Genomic DNA, 12,872 nt, shown 5'->3' with positions numbered 1-12,872 from the left:
ATTCAAGCGAATCTTCTCCGGATAATTAAATATTCAAAATTGTTCTTGGTATGTGGACATTCAAATCGATACACCTCGGTCAGTGTGCGGTCGGCTCTGGCAGCGTGGGTATGAGGTCCTCGTTGAACCTGGTATCCCTACTGCAGCCCAGTCTCCGTAAACCAGATATTGGCGCTGTGAAAGGTGGGGATACCGTGGTCCTGGACGCACAGATCATAAGTGACACCCTTGCACTTTTGCTTGAGCATGTCTAGAAGGGGCGCTATTACGATGTTCCCAATGTTCATCAGTGGGTGGGTGGCAAGTTCCGCACTCTCGTCCGACCTCACGTATCAACCGTCACACTAAGCTGGCGCGGGGTTTGGGCGCTGCAATTGGCATCCATTCTCCGTAACCTAGGCCTTACACATGGAGACCTCCAGTTGATCATGGTCAAGGTGGTGGAGAGTACCACGAGAGCGTTCCGTGCCTTTAAGCAGTGCTCATTATGTTGCCCAAGGCGTCTGGTAGACGGTTGCCCTCTGGGAACTGCATAGTCCCAATTTATTTTTGTGATTCGATGGGACTGGTTTATGATTTTAAGTTTGGTTAAAATTTATTTCACCATTATGTTTTAATTTCATTTCGTCCCAGATCCTTAAGAGTTTTAGGGATGCGCTGCCCTGGTGGTGCCAGTGTTTTCATTTCATTTCGTCTCAGATCCTTAAGAGTTTTAGGGATGTGTTGCCCTGGAGGTGCCAGGGAGCCTCCGAGTGCTGCATGCCCCAGACATAAAAAAATTTGGAGGGGCTGACTTGGTTTGAATTCTTTGGTCAAAATTCCTTTAACCATTTTCAATTTTGTTTTCGTGTGCCCCAGATCCTTAAAAGCATTAGGGTGTGTGGCTCTAGGGAGGGGCCAGGGCCATGCGACCTGCCCACTGTGGTGGCACAACAGGATGGTGGAGTACCACACCTAAAACAGTCAAAGTAGCTGAAGTGAAAGAACAACTCCTTCATCCAACGATAGTCCTGTGGATCTTCTGATCTGCAATATGGATGGTACCTGGTTAAATTGGTGTTCCAGTTTAAGAGTGCTCGAGGCTGACGGTCAGTGCAAGTTGAAACACTCATCCCACCAAACCTTTTTCAAGACCCCATTTTGAGACTACAATAGATTGAGGGTCTCCAACATTCCAGGGAAGACTGCTGCGGTCTTCAACTACCCTCTGACTGAATATATTTTTCCTCCCGTTTAACCTGCACCTTTCCAACGGAGTGAAGACATGACGATGGAAATGAAATGAAGGGTTATTGAAAGCACGGAGGAAAGTCATGGCATAAGTTGGGAGGGAAGGCCCACAGACCGAGCATTTGCTTCACCGACTGTTTTGGGAAAATAAATGTGAAGAAGAAGAGGAAGACAGAGATAAAGAAAAACAATTTGTGATTCGCTCGGTCTGCGAATGTTCCTGGCTGAGAAATACAAAAAAAGAATCATTCCTAAAATGTCATCAAAAGCTTTTCAAGAGAGAAGCAAACTAATTGAAGTAGTTCAATTATGAGGTGTGGGAATGAAAGGAATAAAGAATGAGTGAAGAAGGGAAATAAGCGAAAAAAAAAGTTTATTTACTCGAATTTCAAAGAAGAGTGGGAAATAATATTGAAAGTTGAAAGTATGATAAGAAAACACAGGGTAAAAGGAAACCTGAGGTCCGTGGCTGACCTGAGTCAATGAGGCATGATTTGGGAGGTAGTCCAGACACCTGAATACAAATTTAATAATACACCCCAACAAGTTACGGATAAGACATGGGAATGGGTTAAAAACACGATTAACAAAACATAGAAGAAATGATAACAGATGGGCAGGACATATCCGGTACGGAAAGCTCAGATTTGACAAGTTTCAACAAGGCAGGTTAAAAACTAACGTTCAGCATGCTCGGAGTACCTCGTACCGGTAACCAGTTGAGATTATTCTACCATTGCGATAACTGGTCACTTGTGGCCTGGCAATTGCTACAAGTCACTCTATCTTGTGATTTGACAAATCAACATCCAATGGAAAATTGCCTCAATTCAACACAGTTTTGGCATGCGTGTTACTCTCTCATGGGCCTGCATGAGATGGTCTTAATTGTTTTATTCAGTCATCAAAAGGAAAATAGATAATTTGAGGGTTCATATACTTCTGGTTATGGAGAAGTTGGCTATCCACCTGCAATGTCATATCAACATCTTCCATGTGCCTTGGGCTTTTAATGTGAACCTCATATTGAGCTGTCTGGTCAGCTCAGACGAGTGGAATCTGACTGGCAGTTATTTTATGAATGCCGTCTTGGATAAGAGTCCATAAAGCCCGACTTGCCAAATGATGAAATTTGATACCTGTATGGATCAATCACCACTTGTGCTTCTCTCGTTTTATACTCTGTGCCTTTTGTTTCCTCATATCAACCAGTTTATCAGCAACAGCTGCTTGATCTTTTAGACCTGGCATGTCACCTTTACAAAAGTAACTTTCGTCATTCCCAATTTATTTAGTATAGGAGCAGACTCTGGCTTTTCAGCTTTTCAGGTTTGCAAGAGGAAATGACTTGGTCTTTCTATCACAAGCTGGAACTGCAAAATGGCTCTTTTCTTTCACCGTTGCCAAAATATTGTCACCACAGTTGCTCATGAGAGTTTCTCAAATATTAATAAAATCAGCCTTACACTCAAACTGAACAAATCGACTGCATTCATCACTACACGATAACTTTTAATTACTTTGTGTTGGGTACCGTTACTCACAATAGGATCTGGCAGACATGTTTATTATCGCGAGTCATTATCGAGTCGTAAACCTCAATACAGCAGTGCTCCATGTTGAGTATCTGGAATAGGACAGGCCATTAGTCTCATTGTACATACATGGCATTTCACTGGGCCTTGACAAAGCAAAATCTTAATCAAGCAATGATCTTTCATTTTAAACAATGGAAAAAATTAATATACATATACAGTGCCTTCAGAAAGTATTCACACCCCTTGACTTTTTCATATTTTGTTGTGTTGCAGCCTGAATTTAAAAGATTAAATTTAATTTTTTTTTGTCCTTCATCTACACAAAATATGCCATAATGACAAAGGAAAAACAGGTTTTTCGAAATTTTTACAATTAAAAAAAAAAAAAATACAGAAATAGCTAGTTTACACAAGCATTCAATCCCTTGAGTGAATACTTCGTAGAAGTGCCTTTGGCAGCGATTACAGCTTTGTCTTCTTGGGTTTGTATCAGCTTTACACATCTGGAGTTGGGGAGTTTCTCCCATTCTTCCTTGCAGATTTGCTCAAGATTACTGTCCTGATGCATTGTACCAAATTTGGTCCATAATCGCTCAGGAGATTGCGGAGATGTTTCAGTGAAAATAAGGGATTCAATCAAGGAGGGGCCCGTAGCCCCTTTTGCCGGGGGAGATACAATCATGAGGAGCACAACTTAGGGTTGGGTTAGGGCATGGTCCCGATACCTTGTGGCGAGATTGGTCTGGGTCTGTCTTGCGGTTTCTGAGGAGACTTTTGAAGGAAATACCAATATTTGGGGCAATATCACAGAACGACGCTGGAATTCTTTGAATACGACTGCTCTCAAATAAAAGTTTAATTTGACCAAAAAAAAACAAACACATAAAAATCAAGATTCATGGTTTAAAGGTCAGGCCACACTAGGATAAAAGGTATTCCTGAAACGGTTGGTGGATGTTTTTATACTGTGGTACCGACAGCCAGAACGTAGTGGTTCGAACATGTTAAACACAGGATGAATAGAATCTCTAAAAATATTTGAGGCTTTCGCAAAATATCTGGGCATGTAGATAACTGAGTAGACGTAGGTCAATACCAATGATCCTCTGTGCAGCAAGAACACCTTTTTCCAACAACTTGAGGTCGTGTGCAGTGATGTTGTCGAACCAAACAAGAATCGATCCCATTCAAACACTTTCAATAACACTGTGGTAAAACTTCACCAAAACATCACAGTGCATACCAAATTTTTTCAGTCTTCTAAGGGAGTACAAGTGCTGCTGGGCCTTTTCAGCGATACTTCCAGTATTCACAAAGTCCAGGACATATCATATGAAATGTGAATGGCCAGGAATTTCAAAGAACTCACAGTCTCAATATTTTGACCATCAATGCTGATAGTCGTGGCCAAAAATATTGGCACCCTTGCTCTTTTTTCAAATAATGCACCATTTCTTGCAGAAAATTGTTCAAATTAAAAAATATTTTGGTATCCACAAATGTATTACTTTTGTTTGCAGTGGAACAAAACAAAAAAAGCTGAAAAAATTACTAAATCTTAGCTTATTCCACACAGAAATCCTAAAATGGCCCGGACAATATTATTGGCACCTTTTACAAGTTGTTAGAAATAATTAGATTTCAAGAAGGTGATTCTCCTTTACTTTGGAATTGAACTCACCAATAGGGAGTTGCAGTTGGCTGCAAAATCAAAATCACTCATTCAACCAGTTTGAATGGAGAAAAGGAGTCATTCTGCTGTTTTGTGTCACTGTGTGTACCGCAATGAGCATGGAGAAAATAAAGAAAACCAGAGAATTGTCTGAGGAGATCAGACACAAGATTGTAGCCAAGCTTGGACAATCTCAAGGTTACAAGTCCATCTCCAGAGACCTTGATGTTCCTGTGTCCACCGTACGCAATGTTATCAGGAAGTTTAAGGCCAATGGCACTGTAGCAAACCTCCCTGGATGTGGCCGCAAGAGAAAACTTGATCGAAGATGGCAGCGAAGGATTGTTCAAATGGTGGAGAAAGCACCTCAATCAACTGCCAAACAGATCCAAGCTGTCATTCAGACACAAGGTACGCCAGTTTCAACTCGCACCATCCGTCGCCAACTCAATGAAAAGGGGTTCTATGGTAGGAGAGCCAGGAGGACCCCACTGCTGAGAGAGAGACGTAAGAAAGCCCGACTGTAGTTTACCAAAACACACCTAAACAAGCCAAAATCCTTCTGGGAGAATTTCCTGTGGACAGATGAGACCAAATTAGAGCTTTTTTGTAAAGCACATCATCTCTATGTTTACAGAAAACAAAATGAAGCCTTCAAAGAAAAGAACACCTTCCCTACAGTCAAACATGGAGGAGGTTCAGTGATGTTTTGGGGTTGCTGTGCTGCACTGGGTACCTTGAATGTGTGCATGGAATCATTAAATCAGGAGATTACCAAGACATTTTGGAGCGCAATGTTCAACCCAGCGAGAGAAAGCTGGGTCTCCGCCGAAGGTCATGGGTCTTGCAGCAGGACAATGACCCCAAACACACTTCAAAAAGCACCCAGGAATGGTACAAGACAAAACTCTGAACTGTTCTGAAGTGGCCAGCAATGAGTCCAGATCTAAATCCCATTGAACACCTGTGGGGAGATCTGAAAACAGCAGTTGGGAGAAGGCATCCTTCAAATCTGGGAGAACTGGAGCAGTTTGCACAAAAAGAGTGGGACAAACTGCTTGTAGAGAGGTGTAGGAAGCTCATTCATGGCTATAGGAAGCGCTTGACTGCAGTTATTTTGTCCAAAGTCTGTGCTACAAAATATTAAGTCTTGGGTGTCAATAATTTTGTCAATGCCATTTCTTTTTATTTTCTGATTTAAAAGGATATATTAAGTTCTGAATCAAATACAACGGTTCTGTAATATTAACAGTGAAATAAAGAATTGTGGCGACCAAATACTTTTGTCAATTTCAACTTATTTTTTGGAGAAAATTGTGAGTTATTTGAAAAAAGTGCAAGGGTGCCAATATTTTTCGTCACGACTGTAGGGGTATGTGTAACACAAGACTTCCTAAAATCCACGATAACTTCCTTAGTTTTACTTGCATTCAGTAATACTGATAGGGGCATGTGTAACACAAGACTTCCTAAAATCGACAATAACCTTATTTTTTCTAACATTCAGTAATGCTGATTGGAGAATGTGTAACACAAGACTTCCTAAAATCGACAATTACTTCCTTAGTTTTACTAACATTCAGTTCAAGATTATTAGCTGAACACCACTCTCTCAATTCCTGAACCTCATCTCTGTACGCCGATTCAACGTCATTCATGATCAGGCCAATAAGGTAGTCTCATCCGCAAACTTTACCAGGAAGTCGTTTTCTCCACTCAACACAATCATATAGATTAGCTGTAAAATTAGCTGATTTTTAGCTGATTAGATTAGCTAGCTGTAAAAAGTTAATACAGCAGAGGACTTAAAACACATCCTTGAGGAGCCCGTGTGTTCAAAACAAGCGATGAGGATTTACGGCTGCCAATTTTCACCACCTGTGGCCTGTCACTTAAAAAGTCTAAAATTCAGTTGCAAATAAAACTAGAACGGCACTCAGTAGAAAGCATACCTCCGCCTGGTTCGCCATATCACTCAATGGTGAAGAATCCCTTAAAATATCAAGTAATTCTCATATCCGAATCCGGATCTTCACAAAAATCTAATAATTTCGTCCATGTGAAATACGCCACATCTTTGCCAAATTTCGTCCATGTGAAATACGCCACATCTCTGCCAAATTTCGTCTGAATCCGTCCACAACTTTTTGAGATATCTTGTTCACAAACGGACAGGCAAACAAACAGACAGGGGTGAAAACATAACCTCCATCCACTTTTGGTGGCAGAGGTAATAACAGTCCAATATGTCAAAGTTTCACAAATAATTTAGAGGGAATAATGGTATTAAAAACAGAACTGTAGCTGACAAAACGCATCCTGGCATAGGTATTACGCTTATCCAGGTGTTGTAAAACGGTGTGGAGGGCTAGTGAGACAGCGTCATCATCAGAACGGTTTGACCAATAGGAGGGCTAGTGAGACAGCGTCATCAACAGAACGGTTTGACCAATAGGAGGGCTAGTGAGACAGCGTCATCAACAGAACAGTTTGACCAATAGGAGGGCTAGTGAGACAGCGTCATCAACAGAACGGTTTGACCAATAGGAGGGCTAGTGAGACAGCGTCATCAACAGAACGGTTTGACCAATAGGAGGGCTAGTGAGACAGCGTCATCAACAGAACGGTTTGACCAATAGGAGGGCTAGTGAGACAGCGTCATCAACAGAACGGTTTGACCGATAGGCAAACTGAAAAACGGGTCTAGAGTTACAGGAATGACAGACCTGATGTGAGACAATATCAAACGTTCTAAACATTTCATTATGACCGATCTTAGTGTTACTGGCCGGTAATCGTTTAGGCATGAAGCCGTAGACCGTTTCGATATTGTTGTGATGACAAATTTTTTGAAACAGTGGAATGGTACTGTTTTAGTGACAGATTAAAAATGTCAGTGAAAACTGCAGATAGCTGATCCGCAAAGTAGCCAAGTGCATGAGATGGAATTCTCGTGCCCTTAGAATTCACGAAAAATTTACTCCCTTTATAGAGGGTGCATCGAGATGGGAGCACAGACCCATGAGACCTTGCTGTCCTGATGCATCGTACCAAATTCGGTCCATAATCGGTTGGGTCATTTGTGAGAAGATGTTTTAGTCAAATGTTAACGAACGTACGTATGGAAGCAGCAGGACACCGGGATCCACTCTATGAGGTTATTTCAGGGAAATAACTGAATTAAAGATCACATGAGAAAATGAAAAAAAAATGATCACATGATCTCATGCGTGTGAGAGAGAAAGGAGATAAGTAGAAGAGAGCCAACATCAGATGTTTCTAACCAGTTATGGTCTGCAAGATGACTTTCAAAGAGCACATGACCAGTTACACACAAAATCTAATCAGTTCATCTTTGTATTACAGCCTATACCTGTGCTAGGTTTGGATGAAATCCCTTCAATGATTCACAAGTTATCATGATAACAAAAACGATATTGGATGGACGGACAGCCCGAAAACAATGCCTCCGGCCTTCGGCTGCGGAAGCCTGAAAATAGATTTTCAAATGGAGCTCTGCATTTATGTTATACTTTAACCGGTGATTATCATCTATCCTCAAACTATTGTTCAATGAAAGGTTTTAAGAAAAGAGTTTAGACTGAAGGGCAGAGCATCGATCAAAGGTGTACTCACACTTTCCCGTTTCAGAAAATGATAGCAGCTCAAGAGTGAAAGGTTGCCTCGTCCCGGCAAAACTTACTGCTAGAATCCAGTGATTCTTCAGGTTAATTGGCACCAAGACCAGGTCATGATCAAAGATATCCACATGGTTGTTCCACCGGCGCACAGAACGGTAACCACATGCACGCAGCTGGTTGAAGAAGAAAGAGCTGAACGCACAGACTCTGGGCAGGCTGGGTCGTTCCTTACTTCGCTGACTGAGCATATGCAGATATACATTAATAACCTGCGATAAACCACACGCATGACAGAAAATTCCAAAAAATAAATTTTCACACCGAGCTATTTCAACACGATATGAAATAGAAAATAAAACCCAAAGAAAACGGTTTTTTCGAAACTTGACAAGCACTTTACAATTGCACGGTTTACTTTTTCAACACTGGGTAGAGCGCATACATCCGCCAGGCTGAACAGTTTACGTATTGTATCCCACTGATACGCCGGATCTGGATTCGGACCTGAACCAAAATTGAATCGTTGTTTCTTGACGACTGTCCAACTCACCCACCAAGTTTCTCATAAACCATCCACAACTTTTTGAAATGTCATGCTATGTATTGCTTTTATCCCCATCTCTCAATGGTGAAGAATCTGTTAATAAATTAAAAAAATTATAGCATCCAGATCTTCACCAAAATCAAATAATTTCGTCTTTGTCACACACCCAACCTGTCAACCAAATTTCGTTCGACTCCATCCCCAACTTTTTGAGACATCCTTCTCACAGAAAAACAAAGACAGACAGACAGATGGATGAAAACATAACCTCCATTCACCTTTGGTGGCGGAAGTAAAGACATTCTGAAATTCTATATTTAATCGCGTGAGATCTGATGAGCATCTCGTAAATGTTTTGCGAGAATAGGACCACCACTAAATGCACAACAGTACACGATAATTCACATCAATTCAACGTTCTCTGATGTTTCAATAAACAGGCCAATCTAGAAAAGTTTAAATTACAATCTTCATGTCTACCTTGTCATTGAGCCACATGTTGAGGGCAACTTTTTGCAGATCTCCACGTGTGATGGAGTGTTTGAAGTTTTCAGAAATAACCTCGTCAGGATGGCCAAACTTAACCACCTGTGACACCTTCCGCTTCATTTCTTTCTGTTCAGGTACACGATGGTAGGTGTGCCCCAAAAATTACAACACAGCAAATAAATTTGAGCAACTTTAATCGTGATGGTTGACGAGGCGACAACATTCGTTGATGAGGGCGACAACATTCCCAATTTTGGATCACATGAACATGTCCAAAAACACACGACAATATGATATAAACAAACAAACAAACAAACAAATATATATATATATATATATATATATATATATATATATATATATATATATATATATATATATATATATATATATAGCAATACCCCGGCCTACGTCATTAATTGGTTCCATAAGCCGTGACGTAACTCGTTTTTTGACGTAAACCGGGCGTAATGCCTTAAAAATGCCTTAAAATGAAGACAAACACCGTCTTCACCGACGGCGCTTTTTCAGTGATGTATGCGAGAATATGTTCCCTATCATGAATGATGGTCGATACCGTCGACCGTGGCAGCCCTAAGGCATGCGCTATCACCGACACTTTTTCACCTTTTTCATACCTTTTAATCAGATTTAACTTATCTTCCATCGTACCACATTACACTTGGAAACACTAGCACTATCCCTCTTAGGACCCATGGCTAACACAGACACAGTAAAGGAATAATCACAAAAATAACAGCGAAATCACAAAAAAAACAAGCACGCAACCGCAGCACAGGACAAAATGCATATGGCGTCGCCTTTGTTTTGAATGAGAACCAGCAGCTACGCGTACGTATACTGTACGTACATTTTTTTTACATTTTAATGTGCTTTTTATTGTATTTTTAATTGTTTTTTAGCTTCTTTTATTGTTAATTTTTATGTACTATTTTATTTATTTTAAATATATTTTTAAGGAAAAATTAATTTTTTTCACGTCCTCCTATTATGATGTAGGAGTGACGTAAAGTCGCACATGACGTTCGCTGAACTGAAATTTAGTCTAGAAGAGTGGCGTAAAGTCGGATTTGACGTAGGTCGAAATGGCGTAAAACGGGGTATTGATATATATATATATATATATATATATATATATATATATATATATATATATATATATATATATATATATATATATATATATGCTGAAAAAGCCCTAGAAAACAATTTTGAATTTAGATTTAAAACTAGATATTTAATAACATGCCTGATAAATTACAAAGCTGAAAAAACAGATGCAACTACAGTTTTCAGGCATTGATCTGGCCTGCCCATGAATTGTGACATTATGTGCAGTACTCATTTATGTACTCATGTGCAGAAAACATTTTCCAACTTGCAGGACGACGACTGCAAAAGCCTTTGCAGTGGAATCCGTGCGACCCACATGGAACAGATGTCCACTTTTTATTTTAAAATTGGCAAACGTAAAGGTTATTCGATATTTAATTTCTTCATTTAGTTCCATCCCTGCTGACACTACAATGATAGCAGCTCGGTGCTTTGGTGGTGGTTTATGAATCGGCGGTGCCACCTTGCAGCACATCGAGACCGTATTGGGAGGGAAAGGTGCGCAATAATTGATTAATTGCGCAATTAAAATAAATAAATAATGGTAAAATAATTAATTTCTTAATCAATTGGCTGATAGCATACCTAAACCACCACCGTTTCATCCAAATCTGTAATTAAAAAAAAAAAATTAATTGAATAATTAAAAAATTAATCGATTAATTGATTAATCAATAAATCAAAAATAGCCTTTATAGCCAAATCACTTGGTCATTGTCATGTCCAAATATTAGCTTCTAGCTCAAAAGGTGCCTGAGATATTACCCAGATGAGAAAGAAAATAATTAAGTGATTAATAATGAAAATAAATAAATAATAATGCTAAAATAATTAAATTTTTAATCAATTGGCTAATAGAATACCTAAACCACCACCGTTTCCTCCGAATCTGTAACTTAAAAAACTTAAAAAAATAGTCATTCATCGAGATCATTAAAGGAGAGCTCGGTGGGTGAAGTACCAACCGAGAATGAAGGTGTGGAGGTTGAAAAAGGTGACAGTGAGGGAGTATGGTAGAGGATGATGTGGTTGGATGTCAATGAAAGATAGTCTGTTGGGAGCCGTTGTTGAGGTATGTGGATGGACAAAAGGACCAACGAGGCACTCAGAAACATGGTGGTGGGATGATGAAGTTGGAAAGAAGATTGACGAGAAGAGGAAGAAATTCAAGGAGTGGCAGAAGGCGAAAGATATGGGGGCAGAAAAGGCAGAGCATGAAAGTTAAAAGGCAGCCAAGAAGGCTGCAAAGAAAGAGGTAGCAAAGGCGCAGGAGGCATGTAGGAAAATGTTCGGAGAACGCTTGGATTCGGAAGAGGGTCAGAGAGCGGTATTCAGGATTGCAAAGCAGATAGCGAAAGAGGTGTGATGTGATGGGGGTGAGTTGCTTGAAGGATGAAGTGGGACAAATCATTGTGGACCCAGATGGAATTAAAGGAAGATGGAAGAGATGTATGGAAATACTGTTCATTGCAGAGAATGAATGGGATGGCAACATAGAGAGTAACCCAGATTTAGGACCGGCAGAGAAGATAACTGAGAAGGAAGTCGAGGAAGCGATAAAAGCAATGAAGAGTAGAAAAGCGGGAGGGCCGACGGGAGTTGTGGGAGATATGTTTAAGGCAGAGGCAAATTGGGGTGTGAAGAGAATGACAGAGATCTGCAATCTGGTGGTGAAAGAAGGCCGCATTCCAGTGGCTTGGGAACTGAGTACCCTCGTCCCTCTACACAAGAGGAAAGGTGACCCTCTGGACTGTGGCTCGTATCGAGCGATAAAGTTATTGGAGCATGGAATGAGGTATTGGAAAGGGTGTTGGAGGAGGAGGATAAGGAAGAAAGTGAAGATCGACAAAATGCAGTTTGGATTTATGCCAGGAAGAGGAACGACAGACGCGCTTTTTATTGTGAGGCAGTTGCAGGAGAAGTACATGGAGAAGAGGAAGAAGTTGTTTCTTGGGTTTGTTGATCTGGAGAAAGCATTCGATAGGGTTCCACATGAAGTAGTGACATGGGCATTGAGGAAGTTAGGAGTGGAGGAATAGTTGATCAGAGTAGTGATGGCAATGTGAATGTACAAAAGAGCATGCACAGCTGTAAGGACGAAGGACGGGAACAGTGGTGAGTTTCAAGTGAAGGTGGGAGTGCATCAGGGGTCGGTACTAAGTCCACTACTATTTGTAGCTGTGATGGAGGTGCTGGCTTGGAACGTAAAGGAGGGTTTACCATGGGAGTTGTTGTATGCAGATGATCTGGTGTTGATTGCAGAAAGTATGGATGGACTGAAGGAGAAGATGAACAAGTGGAAGGAATGTATGGAGACAAAAGGTCTGAAGGTGAATATTGGAAAAACGAAGGTGATGGCAAGTGGTAAAGCATGTGGTGAGGTGGAAAGAACTGGGAAGTGGCCGTGTGCTGTGTGCAGGAAGGGTGTCGGAGTGAATTCCATTCAATGTACAATGTGCGCTGAGTGGGTTCATCAAAAATGTAGCGGTTTGAGAGGGTCATTAACCAGTGTGGCAGCTACATTCAAGTGTAAGGTGTGCACAGAGGGAGCTGCAGATGGAGGAAATGTTGAGTTGGATCCTGGAGAGGGCGTGAAGCTGGAAGGTGTGAAAACATTTTGTTAC

At 40.7% G+C, this 12,872-nt stretch overlaps 1 protein-coding gene across 4 annotated transcripts in view; it reads right to left on the bottom strand.

Moving 5' to 3' along the window:
* The window catches only part of LOC137415054 (sentrin-specific protease 1), a 149,617-nt gene that overhangs the window by 55,397 nt on the left and 81,348 nt on the right, over positions 1-12,872 (bottom strand). For all 4 annotated transcript variants that reach the window (XM_078766414.1, XM_078766415.1, XM_068100612.2 and 1 more), the window contains 3 exons: positions 9,106-9,240; positions 8,144-8,350; positions 2,775-2,857 (listed from right to left, as the gene is read on the bottom strand). In XM_078766414.1, coding sequence (XP_078622540.1) covers positions 2,775-2,857; positions 8,144-8,350; positions 9,106-9,240 — 425 coding nt within the window. The remainder of the gene's footprint in view (positions 1-2,774; positions 2,858-8,143; positions 8,351-9,105; positions 9,241-12,872) is intronic.

Source organism: Myxine glutinosa, chromosome 12, assembly GCF_964187855.1.
Source record: "Myxine glutinosa chromosome 12, kmMyxGlut1.1, whole genome shotgun sequence".
Classification (NCBI taxonomy): domain Eukaryota; kingdom Metazoa; phylum Chordata; class Myxini; order Myxiniformes; family Myxinidae; genus Myxine; species Myxine glutinosa.
This window is presented reverse-complemented; position numbering and strand designations above follow the sequence as displayed.